General features: G+C 41.3%; 1 protein-coding gene across 1 annotated transcript; it reads right to left on the bottom strand.

Moving 5' to 3' along the window:
- Nucleotides 1-481: 481 nt before the first annotated feature.
- Nucleotides 482-27,704, bottom strand: traf5 (Tnf receptor-associated factor 5). Its single transcript, XM_075464601.1, has 11 exons — nucleotides 27,567-27,704; nucleotides 21,740-22,033; nucleotides 9,427-9,490; nucleotides 9,124-9,225; nucleotides 7,618-7,782; nucleotides 7,109-7,186; nucleotides 6,859-6,933; nucleotides 6,652-6,744; nucleotides 6,250-6,390; nucleotides 4,853-5,018; nucleotides 482-2,065 (listed from the first exon to the last, which is right to left on the bottom strand). The coding sequence occupies exons 2-11, from the start codon at nucleotides 22,027-22,029 to the stop codon at nucleotides 1,479-1,481; spliced, it is 1,761 nt and encodes a 586-aa protein (XP_075320716.1). The 5' UTR covers nucleotides 22,030-22,033; nucleotides 27,567-27,704; the 3' UTR covers nucleotides 482-1,478.
- Between the last annotated feature and the right edge of the window lie 29 nt (nucleotides 27,705-27,733).

Below are 27,733 nucleotides of genomic sequence, written 5' to 3' on the forward strand. Positions count from 1 at the left end.
CCCCATGCCAGTAATGTGAGAACCATGCATATGGTTTTCATGGTAAGGCTTGTGACTTTATTGTCGGATGGTTTATAAAGTGGTGTGACGTTTCTGCAGTGTGCAAGTTGTTGTTTTACGTGGAAGGTTTAGCACTTGCCCCTTAGCCACCACATATTTGGCTAGCATGACAGGCTGCACAAACAGCGCAATCGCCGCACAGGGAGCGCCGATTTGCACCAGTCTGTGTCCTACTGTCAGTATTTGACAACCTCTAGCAATGGGAATGCGCTTCAAATGCCCCGGAGTTCCCCTTTAACTAACTCTATCGAAAAAATGTTATGTGCTAGAAAAAGTAGTCATAACTGAACTCAAATACAAGCTCTATTGCGCTGACAAATAAAAGTTACTTCTTGGGTCAGGTTAAGAAAGCATTTGCTGAAAAATACTACTTTTTAAAAGCTGAAATGATAAAAAAAAATCATGACAGTCTTTTTCCACCTTTATTTAAAAAAGCTCCTTTGTACTTGTGAGCAGTCTGTTATCAATGATCATATCATCATGTCCTGATTAATAAAGCCGCTTCATTAAAAACTAAATATATATATATATATATATATATATTCTCTGTCCGTTTCAGATGTGATCTTAAAAATTGGATTGGGATATTACATTAACATTTTGGATGAGAACATTTGTAATTATATTCTTATATAAAGTCCATATAAAATGTTGATAATAATAAATAGGGTACACTTAAGTCATCTGTCAGTCCATAAAGGAAAGAGTATTAAAATTTACAATGTTCTTATACTTTCACATGAATCAGACATTTTTTTATGTACAAATACAAAATGAAATATTTTATAAATAATACAGGTGTTTTCACTACTTGAGTACATGTAACAAAATAGATAGATATCTAATTACTACCCAGCTGTGATGATCATCAATGATAAAATCTTGAAATAAAAAAAGGTAAAAACATACAGAAATAGTTGATAGTTTTTGACCAATTGGTTGTTTAGCTTGAGTCAGACTTTCATCAAATAATCCCTGAGGTGCAACTTCATTAGAGTGTTGGAAAATCCTCTTCTTCACTCTTTTGTTGTAATTCAGATGTTCAGACTGATATTGCTCTCATGTGTGTAAAGTAAAAATGAAACTTCATCCAGCAGCTGGTGAATTAACTTAGCATATCCTGGAAAGGCCACAAAATCCCCATATCAGCCTTTAAAAGACACTCACTAGCAAGATATTTCTAGTTTATGAGAGACCTCAATCTTCTGATGATGATCTTAGCGAGAAAAAAGTATTTGCGTATATGTCAAGCTAATACTTTAAAGTTACAACTTGAAAGTACTTTGATAAAAATACATTTCGAGTGATTCTGATGACATATTCTGTATCCAAAGACTGAGCAATCCACCACAGTGACGTCCCTGGAACCTGATCCCACTGAAGTAATATATCAATTCCTGCACGAGACCTAAGAAATGTTACAGCTGCTCTAAACCTGCTGTATCTACTTTTACTTTGACAAACAGTATGTCGTCTTTGAGGTACACAGCGTTTCGGGGTGTTTCTAGTGTATCAAAGGGAATGAAGCATGGAAACCCAACTGCAACATTGCTCACAGCCTCAGGAGGAGGCTGTTGAAAGCATTTGTTTGTCGGATCGGGTCTGAAGCTGAGACTCTGGTGGTTCCCGGTGCCGCTTTGATCCAGAATAGACAGAGACACGGTCTGCTTGAAAGGCCATGGCAGCAGAGCGTCAAAATCTCCAGGCATGAGAACCACGTAAAGGGACAGGTGAGTTTCCCTTCCCTCCCCATCCCCATTCAGGTAGGCTTTGATGGCCATTTTGTAGCCACAGCGTCCGGTGTGGAACGGCACGCTGCTCAGGCACGCTGGCTGGCCTTTGGCTTCGGCTTCCCTCTGTTTCCTGAATTCCTCGATCTTCCAGATGAGTCTGCCATCATATGACGTCACCTCGAGCTCCTGCAGGTGTTGTTTATTGAGACTGAGCTGAGTAGCATGAAGATCCAGGAGCCCAGAGTGCTGCTTCAGATTCTCCTCTAAAGATACTGGATGAAGAAAATACCAGCATCAATCACAGAAATGCTGTAGTCCTGTAGTTGTAGTTTTACAACTACAGGTTTCCCACCTGTAAAATGCACTCTGTGGTAAATCCAAATATAAGAAGAAAGTACCCATCAAAATACCCATTTTTAAAAAAAATTGTAATATGATGTTTAACTGTTTGCGAGTGTTACCAATGTCCACTGACACAATTTGTTGACAATTTGTTGACACAATTAATGGATCTTCTAGGTTGTTGTCAGGTAATTAGATGAGAACTCACCATGGAAATATTAGATAAGTTAATTAAGTGGTTGAAAAAGCTTTTTACTCATCAGTCAAAACTTAATAAAATTATTAAGAAGAAAATCTAAATGTCACAAGACAACATTTTAGAAAGGACTAAGATGTCACAATTTTTAACCTGAGAATATAGAAAAAGTACTTTGTTCAGTTCTTAATTAATGTGGATAAAGTAGGAGGTTTATGAATGTTCAAGTCTCACAGTGCAACCTGAACCTGAATATTGTCTCTTTTAGCTTGTATTAGGAAAAATACCCTTTCTAGAGTTTTACAAAAGATTTCAGAAAAACTTTATTTATCCCAAATGAGCAATTCAGTTTGACAGCCTTCCAAGTTCTGCAGCTAGTTATAACATGTCAGCATCTGATACTCACAAGTTGCCTTATATGGCCTTGAGCAGATAATCAGGTGATAGTAGTTTTTTTTCTTTAGCTTTTTGTTTCTAATTCTGATGCCGTCTGTGTTTAGCAACCTAGCAGCAGAAGGAAAAAGATAACGACAAATAACGGTTTGTTTCCCTCAGGGATGCATGATAGTGCTGCCCTGAGGGCATCAAAACAAATTCACTGAAAAGAACATGACCAGAGGTCCGTTTCACGAAGCAGGTTTAGTGAAAACTCTGAGTTGATTAACCCTGAAATGAGGGAAACCCTGAGTTTTCCGTTTCACAAAGGGAGGTAACTCAAACCAGAGAAAGAGGGGTAACTCTAGCCTGTTTCACAAAGAGAGGTAACTTAAGCTCTCGGTCAGTTACCGTAGTAACAGACTCTATGAACCTAACCTGGTTGGGACCAGGTTTTCCTCAAGAAACCTCGAGTTTCTTTCTGTCTCCGCCCTCTTTCAGCCACACACGCCATTTGATTTCCTCATTCATCCAGTCAGCAGAGCGAGTTCTTCTACTTCTAGAAGTCCATTAGGCACAGTAGGAGGTGACTTTTTTCACGAACATGTCCTTTTGACAACGATCCCGTGGATAAAGGTGCAGCATTATTGCGCAGAGAAATAAATATTTGTCGGGAGATGTTTATCAGACCGCGCATAGATGTTTTTGCATTTACAGACAATTATCTTTTTGAGCGGCACCATCAAAATTTTGTTGGGACAAAAGAAAAAAAAGACATAAAAGAATAATAAATATTTGTATGAATAGGCTTAAAAAAGACATATATAGGCCTATTATATTTTATAAAGGCACTCATGTCTTGGGGGTGGACTCCCTCCAGGGACTCCCTCAGCCACTGCCTTCCGTTAGAGGTGGCGGTGCTGGGCACCACCCGTTTTACGGGCATCTGCCTTCTTTCTGTTGGCTGAGTAGAAGTCTGTGTCAGTTTAAATAGGCATAAGTATTTAACAGAACATGATATAGATGAGAAGACATAGTTTATGTGTGTGAAAACAGCATTATGTTGGGGATAAAATAACTGCACAGTCAAATAGCCACTTAATATTTATTTTACAGTGTAAAACATGATCAAAATGAGCCTCCATGCCGAGGTCTCACCTGTTTAAACAATGTTTTTATATTTAATCTGAAACTGCTGCCAAGTGCGATTCTCCCCCGCGGGATTGCACCTAAATGAAATAAATGAATGGGCTACCATTCAAGCAGTTTCCCTGTAATATTATTGTGATTGCAAAGGACTACATTTAAACTTACACTTTTGCTGCTGCAGCGGTGTTGCACTTATTTATAAAAACATATTGAAACTCGGCTTATGAGCGCATTAAGATTTCCAATTCGAGGTTGGTGAAAAACGTAGCCCCTCCTCTTCCCCGTTGCCATGGTGACTCGTCGAATCGGGGCTCCATTGATGCTGGCTTTTTAAAGTTGTGGTGCACGCGCTAAACTCAAGGTGAACTTACTCAGAGTTGATTAACCTCACTCAAATCAGCGTTTCTGGAACCGAAAACTCAGAGTTTTCTATCTCAGAGTAGATCAACTCAGAGATCAGGAATAGACTCAGAGTTGGTTGAACCTGCTTTGTGAAACGGACCCCAGGTTAACTAATAATTCCTCTTGTTTTTTTTTTATCACTTCCACCTTCCAAAGTAAACACTGGACCTTTAACTGGTCTCCAATAATTTTGGAGCAAACTTTGATAATGCTATTTAAACTATTATATTACCCTTCACAACAAACCCATTAAACCAGGATATAAATAAAAATGTTAAGGATTATCAGTGAAAAGCCAACATGAATAGTAGTCTCAGTGCTTTTAGTTATTCCTTTTTACCATGCAAATAAAATGTTGTACATGATATATCATACTCAGCATGGTTTTATTATCAAGATGAAGATGGATGGATGATATTTTCTAGTTCCAAAATTTACAACACACAGTGCTATGAATTACATCTTGCTGTACCAAGAACTACTGGGACTTTCTGGGATGTGAGGAATGATTGGTACACTCTCAACTGCTCCTTAAAAAAAGCATCTGTTTTCAGAACAGGTGGAAAGACTGTTAAAGAGTTTAAGGTTTTGTTACCTATGTGTTCTCTGAGGGCCTCAGCTGCGAACACTTCCTGCATCACAGCATCCAGGGATTTTTTTAGCTGCTCCAAATCCTCCAGACCAGGACCCAATCCTTGGGACACCTGCTGGACTTCCAGCTGAACTGAGGACAGGACTTCGTCCTGCCTGCTCAGAGTGTTCTGATAAAAGACAAGCAAACACATACAGGTTATACAGGAGCACAAGGACTCTGGTATTTGGTGTATATATCTGTCCAGCCTCATTTTGTTGTATCGTCACTGATGTGGATCATGTATTGCCTATGGATTTATTGGTATCACAACATAGACCTGTGTATGTGCTCTGTTTGGCAAATGGCAACAAGAGAGCTAATCATTTAACAGCATGTAAGAGAGCAGGAGAATGTTGGGTACATTGATAATTTCAGTGAAGAAGAAATGTAGAGTATTTTGTGTAAATAGCATATCGAGAATGGACTGGCAACCCGTCTAGGGTGTACCCTGCCTCTCGTGCAATGGCTGCTGGGATAGGTTCCAGCCTCCGTGACCCTGAATTGGATTAGATGGGTATAGATGGATGGACATAACAAGAACATAATAAGAAGCTGCATTTTCTGATGATAAAGATACATATAAGTAATATCATATTGTTTCTTCTGCCAAACCACAGTTAAAGGGATAGTTTGCCTCTTTTGACATGAAGCTGTATGACATCCCATATTAGCAATATAATTTCTGAACATTTTATTACCCCCTGCTGCGTCCTGTGAGTCGAGTTCCGGCCTCGTTTTGGCGTTGGCATTGAAATAAAGCGTTTTGCTTCTCAAAACAATATGCGTTCAAAAGAGTAATACATTTGCGTCACAAAATCGTTCAGCAAAAAAAGTCAGACCTCACAATCGCTTGGTGCTATTTCTCTCTACCTTTGTATCACTGCGGGCTATGTAAAATTTGCAGACCGAAGTGCAGACCGAGCAGCCCCCTGCTTCCGAGCTGGAAACACCGTAACAAATGCAGCTATCGGCAGGTGGCTGAACGCATTGATATGAAGGTAGAGAGAAATAGCGCCAAGCGATTGTGACTTTTTTTGCTGAACGATTTTGTGACTTTTGAACGCACATTGTTTTGAGAAGCAAAATTCTTTATTTTTTAAGCCCCAGCCAACTAGCCGGACTACCTTCGTCAACCCAAAATGAGGCTGGAACTCGGCTCACAGGACACAGCAGGGGGTAAGTCAATGTTCAGAAATTATATTGCTAATATGGGATGTCAAACAGCTTCATGTCAAAAGAGGTGAACTATCCCTTTAATACCTAATTTTTTTTTAATGAAATCGTCAAAATGATGGTAGATAGCTTTTTATCAGGGGTGTGAAGAGGATAGAACAGTCTGTTTGAAACTGTGTATTAACCTGAGCGGTCGATATGATGTGGTTGTGGCTACTGCTCTCCTGTATCAGAGGCCTGATTTGCTTCTGCAGACCAGTGAGCAGTAAGCTGTCTGTCTGAACATCCCGCTGCTTCAGCAACGCCTCTTCCTGAAGAACCTCCACCTGACAGAGGAGTTAACAGTCTGAGATAAATACTTGGTTTCTAATTGAAATTTCCTCAAAGAATTAAATTTGGGCCAAGTAAAGGCTTATACTGTATGTCAATTCTATATCTTTGTCAACAGAATTACACATTTATGAGCACTGTTCCTCCTATCAATAAAGGACTGTATATCATCAAACCATGTAAACCTATCAGCATCAGAATTTCTGGCCTATGTTGACTACAACATGTCACATGTCCTCAGCTGTTAAAAGTTATACCTGTTGTTCCAATCGGGAGTTACTCCTCAGGACCAGCAGCATGTGATGACTGACAGCAGCATCTTCATGCAACTTAACATTCTCTCTTTTACCCTGTGAGACACAACTCTTTGTTAGGTGGTGAACATGGAAGCACACAGTAAACAAGAATCAGTTGACCAAATATTTCTACCTACGGCTTGTTGGTGCTTCATCAGATGAACCTACCTGTACAGAGCAACCAAACTTCCAATAGATGCAGTCAGTATGAACCTCTGAACACAACTCTCTGTGCTCAGCTAGCTGAAGGATGAGAACATTTAAACTTTAAATCTGTAAATATTTTCTAACATTCTACTATTATTCTGAATGGTCAGGTATTACTTCCTTTTCTGGCATGAGAAAGTGCACATTTTAAAGTGAATATCATCATTTACTGTTTAAAAGTCACTTTGTGGAACCCCCCCCCCCTGCTAACCTTGTGTCTGGGGATCTTGTCAGTGCAGCCATCGGGACATTCCACCTCCACCTCTGGACACAAGCTCTGCACGTGATCCTAGGTAGCATGGGTCACCAAAAACACATAAATGTTACATGTTCTGTCTTTTAGATGGAAACTTCAGTTTTATTTGGTAAAGGAGGCATTACTGCAGAATAACTTTCATTTGACACAGTAATTTGGGGTTTATACAGTTTGATGGCTCTCTACTCTCCTGAAATTGAATAAAAAACAAAATCTGGAAAAACTGAACTCTTTCTTCACTTGCACCAAATACATTTTAAACACAGTTTTTAGAAACAATAATAACAATAACAAGAGGTGACATTTAAACCTGTAAGTTGAAAGTTTGTCCTGCAAATGTTTTAGCTGGACCCCACATTTAGATGGAAAGGTGAATAAAAGTGTCTCTTCTGACTGGAGCATCATACACTTTACCGCTGTGTGTCTACAACAGGGTAGTTCCACACTGTTTGGATGGACGTTACCTGGATGACACTGAGCTGGAACAGCTGCCTACAGTGGGGGCAGGCCTCCCTGCGGTGAGGACAGGTGTTTGCCATGTGTTTCTGCAGGTACCTTCTCTGTTGCACCTCCTTACAGCCTGGGTTGGTGCACTGCAGCTGCTCATACTGGCACAACCTCAGGTGCTCCTGCAGAGGATGAAAAGATCGAAGACGACAGAGACAAACAGACGGTCAAGAGTTTTAAGACTGATTAATCATAAATATGTGTGCTGGATGGCACACTGGGTGCAGTTTTACCCATCTTTTAGGATTTTATGTTATTGAGTTCCCTCGTGTTCAGTAATGGAGGAATCATAGCAGTTGGATGTAGCAGCGAACTGACTTTTGCTGTGAGAAAGTTTAGGTCACTTTGGATGTTTAGATTTACTCAAAACAACTAGGAGTTCATGATGATAAGTCCTAACATTTAGCCAGAGTCATAAAATGTGTAGTACTTTTTTTACTAGTGTGTTAGTGTGTGCATCCTTCACACACACATATTTTGGATAGCTGACCATAGCAAAGGGTGGCGAGTAGTGCAAGCTTTGGTCTTGCCGGGTAGCTGTGGGTTGCAGTAAGGCGATGGGCAAATATGTATAACAAAAATACATTTTCAAAAGAATTCTCCAACACTCATGCCCATGGGAAATTTTTAATTTTTGTTTCTCCCTGATTGGTGCTTCCCAGGGTTAACTGTGTCCTTTATTCATTTAATCAATCATTCACTCGATCTTTATTTGTATGGCACCTTTCACACAAATACACAATGTAGCACAGAATACCTTACAGAGTAAAGAGTCAGAGAAAATAGATAGTAGAACAGTAAAATGAACATTAAAAGCAGATTAATGAAATAAAATTACAACAATAAAAAGGACAATAATAATAATGAATAGAATCACATTTTCAGTCCAAAATTAGAGAAATATAGCAAAAAGTATAATAAGCTAAAGTTCATAGATCTAGTAATTGAACAAATAATTCACTGATATTCAATTAAAAGCCTGACCAAGAGGACAGGGAAAGCTGGTCCACGGAAATATTCAAAGTGGAACGAAAGCAGTAGTGACTAGGACCGGGTAGTTCATATGAGAGTCTTGCCGATACTTGGATATGATGATAGAATCTGGACCATCTGGTTGGATGGCAATGGCTTATTGCATAACTTGAGGTTTCAAAGTTGCATTTCTTAAAAACAAATGGGCAGACCCACTTGTTAGAAACAGTTACGCCCATCATGGCAGGGCTATATAAGGATCAGTTCAGGAGCTGACTGTATTATAAAGCACAAAATACTTACAGACTGTGGTCATAACACCATAGTAAATTTTCCATTTACCATTTTCATAGTAAATCACTCCCACTGTCTCAATGATGAGTGTGGTGTGTCTTCATGGGATGGAGGCTGAAATCCCTTAAATATATCCCACAATCACCCAAAAAATAAATCAGAAATGAGTTGTTGAAATGAAAGGTTTGTTTACATACCTGCAGCTGGTTCAATGTGAGGACAGAACTGCATGCTGGGGAGTTTGTGCAGTACACTTCTAAAGTGGAGATTTCTCGTCTACAACAGTTGTCCTGGAAAATCTGCAGGGAAAAAACGTTCTTAAAACAGATCCAAAGTGTACAGTCAAACCACGACCAAATGCGTGTTTCACAAGCCTGATAAATCTTATTATTAAAATAGGCATCTGTGTGATTAATTTAACATCAACTTAATAGGTGATGGGATGAATTCTGAAACAACAAAGTTACTGGAATTTTAAGACCTGCTGAAACAGATCTGACCTCTGCTGGTGTGATTACCGCTCTATCCACTGGGCAAAATTGGTTGGATGGTGAAGAAGTCTCCCTGAAATACAAAGCAGACTAGAGGTCAGACCAAGGAAACAAGGAAGACCAAGTGGTTTAAGGTAGACTGTATCAAAATGACAGGGGGTACTTATGAATGTGTATTAATATTACTGTGGCTTTAAGCAGAAAAATCAATTTCCTTTTTATCACAAAATGACAGAAAATGTGTTTTTATTTAACTAGTTTAGAATTCTGAATAGTAGGGGGTTCTTGTTGAGAACCGGTTCCCTGTGTTTCAATTCCTTGCGTGGCGAGTCCAGTGCAGCCAGCAGTCAACAGTAAACATGGCGCCCAAGCGGTACAAACGCTCGAAAGTTTGATTACACATCCCTAAAAAAGACGACAACAGGGCAACTTGCAAAGTGAATATTTCACCAAAGGGAGGAAATACTACCAACATGCAATAACTATGAATGAATGTCGCGTTTTCGATCTGCTCCGGACTAACGTTGGTGAATCTGAACCCAGCAGCAGCAGCAGCAGCAACGTTAGCATGTCCTCGGCTAACACTGCAGGTAACTAACTAACTAACAAACACTGCCTATCATGTTAGCGCCATTTGCCTCATTGTAAAACCTGCTGTTAGTAATGGTTAAGGTTAAATGAATGCCTTCTCATGCATTACATTTAAATGAAATCATGAGAGACAGAGCCTGACTGGCTCAGAGCCTGAGGCTGGTGGTACTACCCCCAGTTCACGTCTACCTCCAGCTTCTCCTTTCACCAGAGCAGGGAAGAGTTAAATTACCCAGGCCATGATAGAGTGGACCTCACCGTTGTTGGCTTTGTAAGGTCATGACTCGTGTTACTTCTAAACTAAACAAAGTTAATGCTAATCGACCGGTTTGTTGTCCTTTTTCTCCAAATGAGAATCGATAAAGAACCGAATCGTTAAGCAGAATCGAAAATGGAATTGGAATCGTAAAAATCTTATCAATTCCCATCCCTAGTAGGGGGGGGCAATTACAAAATACATTTTAGTTTTGATGGAAGCTTGTCAAGTTCAACATGTTTTGAGCAAAACTAGTTACTTCATTCATTTAGTAAATGTGTACTATGACTTTAAGACAGCACTCTAGTGTTTGTACCACAGTCAGCTGTGGAACTGTGGAGTAGGAAATGGATGTTGTACAAACTGTGGAGCCACGCAGTTTTTATACTGTGTTTTTTCATGTTTATTTTTTAATCATTAAGCTAAAAGTTCATTGTATTGTATTTGCTTGTGACACTTGTGAAAAAAGGATTTGTTTTCCTTCGGTCCTAAAACTGAGCTTGACTGGATAATCATATAACTGCATAAGAGACACATGTAAGCTGTAACTAGCAGCTAGTTAGTTTCAACTGTGGTAACATTTATCTAATGACAAATTGCCAACTGTTGTGAGTGTTGTTGGTTTAACGGTCATCCGTCTGCATCTGAGTCCTCTTTTAAAGTCCAGGTCTGACAGAACACTCAGGCCAGTATGGACTCAGCAGAGGCTGAACGGATGACTGTGGACCTGCATGTTCAAGAGGCCCGTTTTCCCCGCAGGAGGATTTTCAGACAGCTCTGGCTTCTCAGATAAGTCTCCTCTCGTCTTGTCCAGACGACCACAGCTCCCCCGAGCCTCCGGCAGCTGCGGTGGCTCCTGCTGGTGCAAGGTTAGCCCCACCAGAGAAATTCTCTGGGGAACAGGAACTAGGTAAGACTTTTCTCATTGACTGTTCTATTCATAATGAACTAACTCCCCATGCTTTCCCCACAGACTGATCCAAGATAGCCTTCATGATGTCCCACCTGACCGGAAGAGCCAAAGCATGGGCCTCGCCAGAGTGGGCTCGAGACTCTCCACTCTGCAACTCCCTCACAGACTTTAAAGCAGCCGCAGCCTTACAGAGGACTTTTGACCCGGTTTCGACCGACCGGGAAAAGGCTCAGGAGCTGAGCGGATTAAGACAAGGCAGTGACTCTGTCTGTGACTACGTCATCCACTTGCGCACCTTGGCTGTGGAGAGTTACAGCTTTGTATGATGTGTTCCTGAAGGGGCTGGCTGCCCCTATTCAAGACCATCTTGTTCCCTTGGATTTACCTCATATTTAGACTCCCTCATCGCGCTCGCCATCTGGATGGATAACAGGGTCTGCCAACTCAGACGACAACGGAGCAGCAGATATACGACACGGACGGAGAGACTCCCGCGCACCGGGCTGGCCGGTTCCCTGCCATTCACCGCAAGAGCAAAGTCGTCTTTCTCCCACGGAACGAGAGGGGGAGTCCATGCAGCTGGGAAGGGCTCGGCTGACGCTAGAAGAGCGAAGGAGACGACAGCAAGAAGGCTGGTGCTTTTACTGCGGGGATTCAGGTCATCTCATCGCGGACTGCTCAGCCAAGAGGCCCAGATTGGTGAGACAATTTGCTGCTTCAGGCTCCGTTTCACATCGCCTCACAGCAGTCAAGGTAATGCACCACAGAACTTCATGTGCTCTTAGATTCAGGGGCTGATGAGTTTGATGGACTGGGGATTAGCAGAGGATCTGGGCCTCAAATACGATCTCTTGGTCAAGCCAATAAAAGCCAAGGCTCATACAGGAAAGGAACTGTTCACCATCGCACACATCTCTGAACCCCTCACATTACACATTAATAAGCATAAAGAGAACATTAGTTTTTATTTATTCCAATCACTCTTTCAGGCACTGATTTTTGGGACAGCCATGGAGAACGGGAGAAATTATGGGTTGGGTGGAGGACTGTGTTGGGGATTTCCTTGACGTCTTGACTCCAGGGAAAGATGTTACCGTGTTACCTTGCTTCTGTTAAATCCGCCACAGACTCCCAGTACCCTGACCTGAGCTCCCTGCCTTCCTGTTACCACAGTCTTCTAGAGGTTTTTAGCAAAACTAAAGCCATTTTTCTCCCTCCACATCGGCCATATGACTGTGCAATTAATTGATTCCAGGCTCCACCACTATACTCGGTCTCTGGGCCGGAGAGGGAGGCCATGCAGGAGTACATCAAACCCTCACTGAAGGCAGGGTTGATCCGCCCCTCTTCATATCCAGCAGTCGCCGGCCTCTTCTTTGTGGGCAAGAAGGATGTGTCCCTAAGGCCTTGCATAGATTACAGCCTTTTTAATGACATTACAACAAAGAACCGTTACCCTCTTCCTCTCATGTCATCCGTGTTTCATCAGCTCCAGCAGGCCAAAGTTTTCACCAAGCCACACCTTCGCAATGCCTACCATTTAATCAGAATAAGAGAGGGTGACGAGTGGAAGACAGGGTTTAATACCCCAAACGCGCCTGCCATGTTCCAAGCCATGATTAATGATGTCCTAAGGGACTTTCTCGACCATTTTGTTTATGTGTACTTGGATGACATTCTCATTTACTTCCCTGACCTTGACACACACCGAGACCATGTAACCAGAGTACTAAAAAGACTGTTGGAAAACAAACTCTACGTCAAAGCAGAAAAGAGTGTGTTTCAGGTCGACACCGTCTCTTTCCTGGGCTTCATCGTAGCCCCTGGAAGAGTGCAGATGGATCCAGTTAAAATTAACGCTGTGGCTGAGTACCCCACACCTGAAAAGGTTCAGCAGTTCCTCGGTTTTCCTAACTTTTACAGGCGGTCCATACTCTTACCTGGTATGGATGGTAAGATGCATCCCTGCAGCTAGTTGGATGCAGCCATGCTAACGCTTTATTTTGTTTTCCAAGTATGCTTTTTAAAACGACTGGGACAGATCCCGCCTGGACAGTTGAAGGGATATGAAACATCTTTCTGAGAATATAAAGAAACACCAGAACACCAGAGCACACATGGATAACTCCGTGAAGCTAGCCATATTAGGAAGGCAGAACATCGCTACGCAGCTGGATGAGGGTCACACGCTGGCGGTGAGGAAGCACAACGAGGAGGTGGATAAAAACTATATGTTTTATCCAAAATAATTGATTGTGTGAAGTTTTGTGGTGCTTTTGAGTTGGCCTTGCGTGGATATGTTGAGACTGACTCGTCAGAAAACCCCGATATTCTTTCGGGGTCTGTTAGATTTTGTTGCCTCCCTGGATAACATGCTGGAGGAGCACCTGAAGACGGCTCGACTGTATGTTGTCCGTGGTGATATTCAGTAAGAAGTGAAGAACGCCAATTTTGTCGCCATTCAATCAGACGAGACGACTGACATTTCCACCCACTGTGAGCTGCGCTACAGTGAATTGAGCAACAATCAAATACAGGAGCGGTGTGAGTTACTAAATTAAGATGTTCTGGTATTGGTCAGTGTTATAGTGTTATTTCATGATGGAATAAAGTAATTATTGAATGTATAACCTTTTAAGTGGAAATATCTTACTTTACTTTTTTGCATTAACTCATTTTAAAATGTTTGACAATCACTGGATGTGGCACAGCCCCACCTAAAAAATATCTTACCAGCCGCCACTGAATATAAAACAGCCTTTATTTCATTAAAAAATAATAAAAACAACGAAATAGTACCGCTATTCCTGACCAGTGAGTCAAAAGACGTACAGGCCAGGGAGTCGAAACAAACAACCCCATGAATCTCTTTTAATGACGTTTACTCCTGCGGGATGGGAGAAGACACAAAATCACTGCATCTCCATTATTGTGCGGGCATAAATTCTCAGAGTTTTACGGATGCGGGCGGGAGTGTAACACACACGTTGCGGGAGCGGGCGGTAATAGTTCTTTACATAAATTGTTTTTTCCGTTTTCAAAAGACAAACTCTTATTGCAAAGGATGGCCTGGGACAAAAATGAGTATGTGCGCCTGACAGTCATTGAAGTTTAGGGCGTCACAACAACCCGACGGAGAGAGAGAGAGAGAGTCACTGTCTCTCCCCCCCCCCACCTCTAAAATGAATCCAGCGCCGCTGATACTGGGACAAGGGCAGCAGTCCAATTATAGCCAGGTCGAGCTATAACGGCAGCATGACTCAACTTTCCATGTAAATATGCTGACCTTAAAGTTGTAGATGTTATCTCTAGGTTAAAAGATGTGACATAAGTACATTTTATCATTTACCTTGTTGTATGTATAATTATCTATATCAGTCATTCCCAAACTGTGTCATTGTCCACACCAGTGGTCCGTGACGGTACTGCAGGTGGTCCGTGGAAAAGCAAAATAATAATAAATCAATTTTGTTCAATATGTGGCAGACGGTGTGTGCAGTAAACTTTCTTTTAACAAGCCTGTTGTACTGATGCTATGAACAGTTATTTGTAGTGCTAGTAGGCAGGGGTGAAAGTAAGCCGGTACGGTCGGGTACTTCGTACCACTAAAAGATTCAGTGGCAGTACGCAGTACCAGGAAGATGGGAGGAGCGGCTGCCTGCTATAAAGCCCTCATTTAGAACCAGTCACGGCCGCACTCTGGGACAGAAAATAGATCCGCTAGCAATATGCAGTCTTGAAAACTACTTTGTCTGTTTAAAAATTAATTTTAACTCCGAATTGTTTCTGAACTGTCCGTGCTGTGTTTTAAATCTAGTCCATGCTGGACGGAGCCTTGGCCAGGCATCTCCCTCTCTTGCTCTTGCCCTGCTTCTGCCTCCCTCTACTCAGTCTCCTCTCCTAGCCTTTGAAACGTGTCCCACACGTTTAATGTCTTTACGTTTTTTCAAAATGTCCCAATTACAATGTTATCCTGCAGATCTAACTAAATTCCAGGCACTACTGTCATCATTCTCATCCAGTGTCACTGATGCAAAAAAAGTATTTCTACATTGGCAATATTCACAGAACTACTGACACCTGGAAACTTTTTTCCACCTTCAAAACTCTACTTAATCCTCCGCCACCTGCTACCAATCTGATAAGCAGACACCTTTGTCTCATTTTTTACTGACAAAGTGGCAGCTATAAGCAAACAGTTTACCAAACTGCCCACACCCGAACCTTGTACCACAAAATCAGCATGCAGAAGTCCTACTGCATCATTTTCTTCATTCACCCCTCTTGCTGAGAGCTGTGTGTCTAAATTTCTCACATGTAGCCGTCCTACTACATGCCTGTTCTACTAATCTATTCCACTCTATTGCTCTTACTGTAACTGCAGAATTCACACATGTGATTAATACTTCACTGACATCGGGCACATTTGCTACCACATTCAAGCAAGCTCGGGTTACACCGCTGCTCAAGAAACCTTCCTTCCCTCCAACTCATGTGGAGAACTATCGGCCGGTCTCTCTCCTGTTTCTGTCTAAAACCAAACAAGTCCAATTGGCTAGTCATTCCGTTTAGCCTGACTGTCTTTCATCAGAACTACATCATCCACTTGAATGCTTGGCTTGTCATCAGTCCACTTTTCACGTTTCTGGAGAGTCACCAGATACTCCTGTCACCATCGTTTCCAAAAGCTCTCTGCACTTGTTTCCAGTGATTTTTGTGAAGATCCTTATGATCAAAGTCACCTGGAGGTGGCATGACTTCTGCCATCAGTGTTGTCAACACTTCATGTGTGAGATAGTTGGTGTTAGGCCGCCGTAACATCCCTTCCAAAATCCGACGTGCTACTCCTGTCAGTCTTTCCCAACAACCTCCCATATGAGATGAATGGGGAGCGTTGAAAGTCCATGTGCAGCCCTGGTTGTCAAGGTAACTTGTTAGCTCTGGATCACTGGTTTTGAATTTTAACTCTTTGCATGCTCCAATAAAGTTTGTGCCTCTGTCAGTGCAAAGCTGTTTCGATGGCCCACGGATTGCAAAGAATCGTCGTAAAGCATTTATGAAACTTGAAGTGGACACGGATTCTAATACTTCAATGTTCATCACTCTCATGCTCATCCATGTGAATAACACTGCCCATTGCTTACTTTCAACGCTACCTCCACGAGTGCGGCGAGTGACAATGTTCCATGGCCCAAAGACTTCAAGTCCAACATGGGTAAAAGGAGGTTCTGAGGTGAGCCTGTCAGCTGGTAGTGGTGCCATTTTCTGTTCCATTAACTTCCCTCTCAGTTTTTTACAGATCACACATTTATAGAGGACACTAGACACCAGCTATTTGTCTACTACCACTATCAACACTCCAGCTAACCGGATGGCACCTTCAGTAAAGTGACGACCCTGATGGAAAACGTCCCCATGGTAATGTCTCACAATGAGAGTTGCAATGTGATGGGTTTTTGGCAGTATGACAGGATGCCTCCCGTCTCTTGGTAAGTCAGCGTTGCAATCCGAAGAAGTCCGTCTTTGTCGATGAAAGGATTTAACTTTCTCAGCGGACTCTTTTTTGAGATCTAAATCCCATTTCTCAAACAGTTAAACTCTTCTGCATAGGATTCTCGCTGGACAGACCCAAAGACAACTGTTTTAGCTTGCCATCGTTCATCAACAGCATCCACTTTGTGAGTTTTGGAGAATATTCTTGTTACTTGAATAAGTTTTGTGATGGCTTGCAGTAATCTCTTCCAGCTAGAAAATGGTTCAAAGCGTGCTGAGCTCAACTGACCTTTTGTAGTTGACGGCAACTTAGGCCCGAACTTCCATTCCACGTCAAGTTCTGGATCCACAAGATCTTTGTTGAGACTCGCTGGTGTTTTTCAGGAATCAGGGACATGAGAACCAGTTAGAGGTCCCGAGGATGTCTACGGACGTGGGTCTGGTGTCGTGATCTGACGGATTCTGTTCGGTGGCAACATACTGCCACTGTTGTGGATGACTTGATTACCTGATGCGATTGACTCGGTTGGCAACATACACATGAAATCTTCTGGAGTTGTTATGAATGTACCCGAGAATAATTCTGCTATCAGTGAAAAATTTCACAGCATGCATCTCAATGTCCATCTTACTACAGATTGTATCCGCCAGCCCAGCTGCTAGGACAGCAACACACAACTCCAAATGTGGAACCGTATGGGCTGGGTGCGGCGCCAACTTTGCTTTGCCCATAATGAATCATACATGAAACTTGTTTTCATCATTGGTGACAAGCAGGTAGGCTACTGCAGCGATAGCCTGAGTGTAGGCGTCGGAGAATAAACAGAGTTCTTGACTTTGAGATGAGGTAGGAGGGATAGGTACAAACCTTATTTTGATGTGTATTCTCTCTAATTCCCTGAGAGACTACCTGAGAGACTTTCCACAACTTCCAGGAGTCTTGCTTGTCTGGTGAGACAGGATCATCCCAATCATATTCTTTAGATGACAGTTCTCTGACCCAAGCTTTTCCTTGAACTGTGATGGGTGCCACAAAGCCCAGTGGATCATAGAGGCTCTGTACTGTTGATAGGATACCTCTTTTTGTGAATGGTTTCTCTTCATGGGATACTTGGAAACCTAAACTGTCACTCTCTTGATTCCATATCAGTCCAAGGCTTCGCTGAAGTGAGAGAGCATCTACTCCAAAGTCAAGGTCTTTTAAGTCTTTTGCAAGGTCGTCGGGGTCAAATGCTTTCATGACCTTGCTGCTGTTGCAAGCGATTTTGTGGAGTTTTAAGTTGGATGCCGCTAACATTTTTTGAGTCCTCTTTAGAAGATCGATAGTTTCCTCTTGTGTTGAAACCAATGTCAATCCGTCGTCTACATAGAAGTTCCTCATGACGAACTCCTTGCTGTCTGAGCCGTATTCATCCTGATGTTCTTGTGCAGCTCTTCTTAGACCATAGATGGCAACAGATGGTGAGGGGCTGTTGCCAAATATGTGTACTTTCATTCTGAATTCTGTAATGTTATTGTTTAAGTTGTTATCCTAATACCAAAGGAACCGTAGATAATCATGATGATCTTCTAGAACATCTGCTGAATATCAGCGGTGACTGCAATGTTCTCTTTCCTGAAGCGCAATTAAGACACCAAGCATGGCATTGTTTAAAGGGACACTATGTAATTTCTTCCCCCATCTAGAGGTGCAATTTTATTTTGCAAAGTCAAATGAATTTGCTCTCTAGCGCATTGCGTTTTCAAATGTGCGTTGCAACTTCTTGAACTACGGCAGGCGGCATGTGTCAAGATTCAAGAAGCTATAGCTTCAGACTCAAGGTCCATACAAACAAAAAGACATCAAGACACACAGTACAAAGGATTACATAACACACATACAACAACACTATAAATACAGATGACAGATAACATGTCAGATAACAGAAGTTGACATAGCCTTTGGTGTGCAAACAATGCAATTAGTCATATTCCGGGAGTTACCGGAAGTGACGTCGACGCAGCGTTAGCGTTAGCAGCAGTAGCGTTAGCAGCACTGTTGCTGTCTGGAAAGTGTTCTTTTAAATAAACTCCCGGTAAACTTACAAACTTTCTAATGCCTCGTTTTGTGAGTTAAGAGCCTATGTGTACTACGGCAGAAGTTTGGTAACAATCAATGCATTATTAGTGGGATAATTTACGAGATAAAATCTATTTACCATTAGCGCCAGTAATAAGCCATTCGGCGGATAGCCCTATCTTGACCAGTGTTGACCATTGCTAAAGATGCTTCTGATGGGGTACTTGGCTGGATGTCATGGTGGAAATGACGCTAGGTCATCGCTTTAACGGGACCGGGTTGAAGTGATGTATACACATTATTTTGCTAGGAGTTAGCTCCTTAGCTACCCGACCTAGCAGACCATGCTGTTTAGGCTGAGCATTCTTACGGTGTTAGACACATATATGTATATATATATATATATATATATATATATATATATATATATATATTTATATATATATATATATATATTACCATTCCCCCACACCCCCAACCCCGCTGGGTGTAGTAAGAGGTTAAAAAATAATATTACTACTTCATGGCATGCATAAGACCATCATTTACCACCGTCTAAACGTGAAGTCAAAATGTCGTCATTTCCGCTTGCAGGCCTGGCATTGGGGAAAACGCGATTCGAAGTGCTTTATGTCCCTCTCGGCACTTCGTCATTTTTCATAGACCGGAAGGACATGGCAGCCTCCATAGAGCTTGCCCGCTCTATGTAGATACAGACAAGTTATTCTTCACTCAGGAGGATAATTGAGATTTTTGACAGAGATCATTTTACACCAATGAGGACTAATTTATGAATGAATATGTTGATTTGAGCTAATAAATAGAATAGAATAGAATAATACTTTATTTATCCCCCAATGGGGGAAATTCAAAATGACTTAAAATATTACATAATGTCCCTTTAAGTCTGGCCCACTGAGCAGCACGTCATTCAGTGACACACCGTCATGTTTGCCGCTTGAATCAAAAACCACTCTTATGTGATTTGGTTTTTGAGGATGATAAACTTCGAATAGAGGTAAGTACCACCTTTCTTGATGTTCCTTTAGTTCTGGTGCTAGTTCTGCGTAGTCATTCTCGAATACCTTTTTCATGTCTGTGCATCTGTCTAGTGTTCATCGGAGAGATAAGAGTCGTCGTAGAGCTATCTCTCTGTTGTTTGGAAGACAGCAGCGGGGTTTGCAGAACGGCAGCGGTGCTACCCAGCTATTTGCATTATCCATGTAAACTTGTTTTTCCATTATATCAAGGAATTTTTGAACATCAACTGACAGAGCTACTTTTTCATCATCAGGGTGGCTGTCGAAGACTGTGGCTCCAAGTTTTTCTGCCTCCTCACCTTGGAATGTGCAGTCCACAATACTTGGTTGGTGAGAGCTTTTTGTCTTGTGTCTCTTTAACTTGAATTTGGTTAGGACATGGACTTAACATGGATGTCCGTCCATTAGGTAGTGTGTGTGTCTTGTACAATCTGACACTGGATGGTTTGAGAGCTCTGTCCAGACAAACAAATCATCTCCTACGATGACCCACCCGAGATCAAGAGGTTGGGCGTAGGGGTTGTCATGGTTTCTATTGTACTGTTGCCTCACTTTATGCACACACATAAACTGTCTCTTCCTAGCAGGATGGAGATCTGAGCATTTTCATTGAGTGGTGGTATCTTATTTCTACAGGTCTCAGAAGGGGGAAATAGCAAGCTATTTCGGGTGTGAGGATTTCAGCTCGGTCATCTGGAATCATTTCACACTCAATGAGAGTTGGAAGATTGATCTTGATCTTTCCATCATAGGATTCCACCACAAAGTTTGTTGCTCTCCTCCCTGAAGTTTCCATAACACCAGAGCAAGTCTTTAATGTGTAGGGAGACACCTTTTCATTAAGGCCAAAGTGGTTGAAGAACTTAGGGCGTGAAAGTGAACGATTGCTCTGGTCATCTAACACTGCATATGTCTGAATTACCTTTCCTGGATGATCTTTAGGGTAGACTTTTAACTTAACATATTTTGCAGCAGGATTTGGAGTTAGTGTTTCCCCCACAAACCTATGTGCATTTTTATGTTTCTGCAGGAAGAGTTCAAGGAGGAGTCTCATAGGTCTCCTCCTCTCCTTGATCTGCTGGAACCCAAGGTGCTGGACCAAGATGTAAAGCTGATGTGTGAGTCTTGCTGCTACATTCTCTACATATTATGTCTTTATCGCAGTCTTTCGCTCTTTTTGGTCAAACTGCAGCACCTGAAACAGATGTTCTTCTCTTTGAGGTAGGTTTTGTGCTCCCCTATAGGCTTGCTGCGGAAGTTGAGATAAGGATCAGGGAAGCAGTGCTCAGCAAAATACACAGCTAAAACATTTGTTTGTCATCATATTGACCTCATATCAGCTGCACCTGTCACTGTATCTGTGTGTGCAATATGTCAAAGACATTAAAATAATTTGTATCACTTGTTATGGTGAGGATTTACTTTAATTTGTTATATGTAATATTATGTAATTCCATGTCATTGGTCGTAAGTTACAACAGGGCAACTTTTATGACTTCCCTTTTTGAGTCATCAACCATGGATTGAACTCTATGTATTTATGACCATTAAAAATAGCATGACTGCAAATGTTAAAATAAAGGAATAAGAATAAAATAAATATATATTGGTTGTTTCACATAAGTTGTAAAGTAAAACATGAAACACACATACCTCAGCACAGCACTGTGGGAAGGTGCCTTACTGCTGATTTGTGTGACTGCAAAGGAAGCCAAACGTCTTATTTTCACTGTGTACTGTGGCTCAGATCTGGTCTTCATACAGGCCAACAGACTAATTTGCTTAATCTATCAAGACTTTAGACTCTATGGGATACACTGACAACATTGGTCTGAAGGAATCTTTTTAGCTATCTAGGAAAAGTACCTGGGACTAAAAGTACTGGTTGCTTCTGGTCAAAATTCAACTTAAGAGAGTTTTTTTTAGAAGTGTGTTCGTAGAAGTCAATATTAAGAAGGATTGTCTCTTACAGTAATCCTCGAAGGCAGTGGAAGCAGTAAATGTGTCCACAGGAATTCTGTTGGGGATTGAGCACAACTCCATTGCAGATGGGACAAACAAATTCCTCCTTTAGCTTCATCACAAACTTTAAAGAGTGTTGGATGGCGGCAAGCTCAGATTCCCAGGAGGCCATGGGACCTGGTGATCCCATCCTGGACTCCCTGGACTCCAGCCTGGACTCCTCAGACCTTGTCAGAGACTCCTCGGACTGCAAACTAGATACCTGAGATTTTCCCAGAATTGTTTCTGCTTTTGCCATGAGCCTACAGGAGACAAAGACAAAAAGAACAGATGATCAAGAAACAGTGACTACAGTTTTCACTATCGAATTTGATTGTTGCTATGATCGAGGTTGGAAGGTGACAGTGCGTCCAGTGGAAGTAGGTTGCAGGGGCTGCTAAAGGAGTTCGTTGTCAGAGGGAAGGCGCAGCAGAAACTAATCAAAGAACTCTCCATTGTGGCTGAAAGAAGCAGTCACTGGTTGTGGCTGAAACGAAAAGATGCAGTATGGACTGCCAAAAACCACTTCACTCACCAGGCGACTCACGCCCAGGTCTGATCAGCCTGTTGTAGCGAACTGTGTGGAATTAATACAAACTTAAACCTTTGGAAGACCCAAACATTCCTGTGGGGGATGTTTTTCTGTGTAGGGACCAGATGTGTGACAACTTATACAAAGTAAGAGAGTGAGATAGACTAATTTACAACAACCTTCGGCCTATGAAAGCATTTGGGAGTGTATTTGGCACAGACCTGCGCCATAAACTTATGTGGGATGCATTAACAACTTAAGCTGAACAAACAAGGAAAAAAATCGGAGAAAAAACAGATTAACTCACTAAGACTAAGCCTTACCTGGAAAAAGTAAATCAAAGGTGACATCTACCCTCATCAGCCCGATGAAAACCAGAGACCTAAATGGAACACTGAAAATGACTTTACTCGGATTCACTTTCAGTCGAATCTTAAAACTATACTAAATGTGTTTGATATCTTTGTACAAGTTCTTTCAGGTTCTCAGTGAAATCACGAGCTGCATTTTGAGACCCTTTTCACGATCGTACTTGGAAGAACAACGAAGAAATAACCATGTTGGAAAAATTACTAACCTGCCTATGGAACCACATTGCCCCCTAGTGGTCTGTAGTATTGAATAGTTAAATCCAAATTAAGTCAGTAAACTGGACATTTATATGAAGTAATGCAACTGTTAACCGATGTTCTTCTTGTACTCCATGGTTAACACAGGAAAATAACATTATTTGGTTTGTTATTCATATGTCATAACTTTACAGATATTCATCTGAATTTTGACTCATAATCATCATCTATGTCATGTTTTTGTATTTGATGTATTTATATCATAAGTCTATGTTATATCTTTAATCTGCATATCGTAACAAGTTGTGGTATTTTCAGAATTATCGAGAAAAATGTTTTATGAGACGAGGAATGGAGAAATAGAGTTTCTTTGTTTTATCCAAAATCTCTAAACGTTATGATCAGATCGCCTTACAAACACACCCAGGCAGACGTCACAACAGTTTCAGGCATATCATTGGCTGAAAGTGTAGCGTAAGCCTAAATCATGCCCCGCCTCTGCGAGTCAAACAACGGAACCCGCGATCCAAAATCCAGAAGTTTTTAGAATCAAAGAAGAAGAAGAGAATCAGTGGAAGAGAGAGCAAATGAGAATGAATGATGCAGATGAAGAAAGGTCAGAACAGAGAAAAAATTGGAAAGACTAAGACAGATAGAAAGATGACAGGATAAAAAAATGAGGATGAAGAAGAAAATCCGAACAAAGAAAGAAACAGAATGAAATAGTAGAAAGATATACGTTTTTGTGTTTTTGTTCGTCCATGTCAACCATGTCTTTTTACGTCGCACGTTTTTAACCTCCACTGCTGCATGTTATCACATAGTTTTTCCTACCAAGAAAGCCAGCGTTAAGCTTGTCAACTTTTTGTTAACATTTTGTGAATTTAAGTTCACCTCATCAGAGTTGGTCAGCAACCAACCAACTCTGACACTTGGACGATTTTGTCATTCTTTGTTGTGAAACCCTCGGTACCAGCCAGTTCCGTCTCCTTGGTAATGAGAATCCCCAGTGGAGAAGAAGCGACCGTCCAGGCAACCTCAAAGTCCACGAAAGTCATCTATAACCAAGGAAGGCCCCGAGATGCGGAACCGAGAGAAATCCACTTGGACCCCGCGTGGCTACAACCTGCTGTGTTTCGAGCTGACTAAACAGGACTACAGTGAAGTAAGGTCGGCCCGTTTTTTTCATCTTTCGGTCGGTTACGATGGGTGCCTCGAGATTTTCACTGTTAAAATGATAAATGAATCCAAGACGTCAGTCTTTAGCTACAAATAGTAAAAACCTAAACTATTTGAGTAAATCAGGTACCTCTCCATTCCCCATGTCTTATTTTCAATTCACTAAGTGTTTTATATAATCACCCATATTCAACTCAATCTCCTGTTTGTTGTAAGGTTCATGTCTTTGGTCATATCGTTTTAATAAATAGTTCATATATATAATTAACAGGTTGTGTTGTATGCTTTCTTTACATAATGTCTGTCAAACCAAACGAGAATTCACAAAAGTAGCGCGAATTTTAACATACCAGAATCGTAAGATTCTGTCTTTTTACTTCTTTGAAGGTGGTGCCCATACATACGAGGTTAAATAAGGTTTATTTAGACAGTGAGAACTTCTTGTAAATCCTTATATTTCATCAAGTAACGTTACACTGTGGTGGGCTTTCCTCACCTGAGGGTGTCTTGTGATAAATGGCAGAAACACCCAATGAGGCAGGGTACACAACCGATGATGTGTTGCAGAGGAACTAAGTGGTGACCATCTAAACACCGTAATTCCAAGGAAGGTATTCCACAAATGAAAAACCGATAGACCCTTCTTATTCCTTTATTCTCAATTCTGCTCCCCTCTGGTCCCACCTAAGGGTGGAAGCAGGGGGAGATAGAGTGTGTTCGGTGGGGGAGTAGGTAGCCCAAACCGGCCCCTTTCCCTGAATCTGCCTTCTTCACCATCTCTCTCTCCTAATATTCCTCTCTACCCTCTGTTCCCATTTAAACACCCTAAAAACACATCTCCTTAGGGCTACGCAGAATCCTTAGGGATGGAAACACGTAGTCCTCTTCGTAGAATCCAGTTACAATAGCCAGATGAGTTAGTATTGATCACCAAAAATATTGCTTTTCCACAATATACTGATTTAGAATAAAGTTATTAATTCAATTCTGTCAATTCCAGTTACGTTCAACCTGGACTGGTTTGCCATTTTTCTTTCATACTAATATATAAGTATTTAAGACTATGTCATGATGTATATTTCTCTGAAAAAAATTTGCCAGACTAAATGTACTTGTTCTTGCAGATGTTAACTCCCACCAGTTTTTGTTTGTTTTTGTGTGTGTTGTAGTAGCCAATTGAATTGATGACAGCGAGTCAGGAAACAGAAAGTAGACCGCTTGGTTATTCTGAATAGAAGGTAGAGGTGATTAAAATGTGCCTGAATCCATCCAGCTTTGTTTCTTTACAGAAAGCATTGTATATTTAGTACATCTTCGGGCATTATTAATACTATTTTCGGTTTGGAAATGTTTGAGTTGATCACCATTGATTGTGTTTGTATTGGTATTGGTCATAAGATGAGTGGGTGGAGGATGGTGAAACACACTCAATTGCTGAGTGGGAGAATCAAGCTCCCCTAAGCTAAACACACAAAACATGCAGAACACACAAACGAGACGTTCTATTGAAATACTATATTACTTTGCAAATCGTGCTAGATGGCACAAATAAAAAACGATTTTATCCTCATCAGCAGAAATACAGAGTTTTCTAATATGTGAGCATTTCACATTTTTCCATTAGACTGGGCTAGATGCACAGACTGGAGGAATGTTACATATTGACAGCTAATGCATCAAATACCAATTTAGAGGGTTTTATTATGAATTAACAACAAGGGGGGGGGGGGGGGGGTACCAGACTTAAAAGAAGGCTACAAGTCTATGAGTCAGAGAAAATTAGGAGAACAAATTCTACTGATAATATGATATAAATGCACACAAAACAGGGACGAAGCTTCACTAAAACACGACTACCTACAGGAAAGATGGACGTGCCAATGGGACATGTGCAAGTGTGGACTAAAATGACACAAGCAAGAAAATGTTTCCGTAAGAATAGTGTAGCTATCATAAAAGCAATACAAATCAAGAATCCCTGTGCAAGAAAAAGTGGGAACAAGATGGTTTCAGAAAAGTTGCAGATAAAGACAACTGTGACCAAGAATATCTTTTCAAGGTCAATCACACAAAGAATGAAGAACCACCTAACAATGTTAAGATGGAAGGTACCATGGTGGACGCAGGAGCTACGTCCCACATTGTGAATTACGTTGGAAAATTTTAAACCTTTGATGACATATTCCAGCCTGAAATCCACTCAGTGGATTTAGCTGATGATATCAAGTGCAATGGAATAGTGTAAGGAAGAGGAACTGTGATGATCTATCGGCGAGACAATGTTGAACGTCAACACAGAGCACAGCTAAAAGATAAACTGCATATGCCCTTGCACCATATGACATCTTCTCAGTTGTAAGAGCGATAAATTCAATTCAATTCAATTCATTTTTATTTATATAGCGCCAAATACAACAAATGTCATCTCAAGGCACTGGAAATGGAGGAGCAACAGTCACCTTCAAAAGAGGGGACAGCTCCATGGTTACTGAGGATGGTAGCAGGTTTGGTTAGCAAGGTATTACTTGCAAACTATTGAAGAAAGTGCTGACCAATGTAAAGTATGTCATGATATACAAACCTGGCATGAAATTTTGGGTCATTGTATTGTAAATTTTGGGTGATTTTAGGAAGGCCAGATTGGTCATGTGAAATGTGAAACAAGGAAACAAGGGAAACGAGGAACAAAGAGCCAGATATAAAGGCCAGGAAACCATTAGAACTAGTCCACACTGATTAAACAGGTCCCATGTCAACACCAAGCATAGTAGGCCTTTACTGATGATTCTGATTCAGGTGCTTTATTAGTTTTAAGCTGAAGATGTTTATAGTGCTAAAGAACGACAGAAGGTAGCAACTAAGGATGTGTGTTTGGTTTGTTCCAAAAGACCACAAGATTGACAGGATTGACACTGAATAAATCTACTCTAAAGTTGTCAGAGGAGGTTAAACTGAACTAAGTTGTGGTTGATAACTGTGACACAGTTACAGTATCTATGTCAACAGTTTTGTTTCAGTCAAAATAGTGTAGATGTTCAGGGTTTCATTTAAAAGTATGAATATAAACCCGTTCAAAAGAAAAGCAACGTGTTTTAGCCATGTGGTCTGACTGATGGAAAGCCGTCAACTGGATCCGCGCAATCTGACGTCCAATTTTGGCTACGTCACGCCATGCACACACATTATTATATGAGTGTGCCAGATTGTAAGTGATAATTAAGCGTGTAATAAAGATTAAATAACACTAATGTCCGCATGGTAATATTAACAGGCTGCAGGGGAATCCCCGCGCCTGCAACTTCTCTTGTTATTAGCTGAATCTCGCCACCCTGGTGTTCGTGTTTTAATAGATCGTTACCACAGCTGTTAACTCCTTTCCAATATTCAGACTTCAACCATCTTATAAATATTAGACACCTGATCTTCCCGCGAGCCCTGGAGCTGTTTTACTTTCATTTTCTTCAGTCAGTCTGACAGTCCGTAAGTGCGCACACAGTAAGGTTTTTAGTGGCTTACCCCAGTCAGTAAAATCCCTCTGAAGTTACCAGAAAAGCTCTCACACTGCAGCAAGCAGGTCGATCGGATCGACTACTATTGATCATATCTGATCAGCGAAGCAGCCGCAGCTGCAGAGAAGGAAATCATAATGCAGGAAGTGACTAACATCAACTGCTGCCGCCGCC

The sequence above is a fragment of the Odontesthes bonariensis genome, chromosome 4, assembly GCF_027942865.1.
Source record: "Odontesthes bonariensis isolate fOdoBon6 chromosome 4, fOdoBon6.hap1, whole genome shotgun sequence".
NCBI classification, from domain to species: domain Eukaryota; kingdom Metazoa; phylum Chordata; class Actinopteri; order Atheriniformes; family Atherinopsidae; genus Odontesthes; species Odontesthes bonariensis.

Coding starts and splice junctions, on each gene's coding strand:
- traf5 (XM_075464601.1), bottom strand. CDS start 22,029: ATGGCAAAAGCAGAAACAATTCTGGGAAAATCTCAGGTATCTAGTTTG. Junction 9,226..9,426: donor CGGTAATCACACCAGCAGAG/GTCAGATCTGTT, acceptor TTTTCCCTGCAG/ATTTTCCAGGACAACTGTTG. Junction 5,019..6,249: donor ACATCATATCGACCGCTCAG/GTTAATACACAG, acceptor GTCTTTTATCAG/AACACTCTGAGCAGGCAGGA.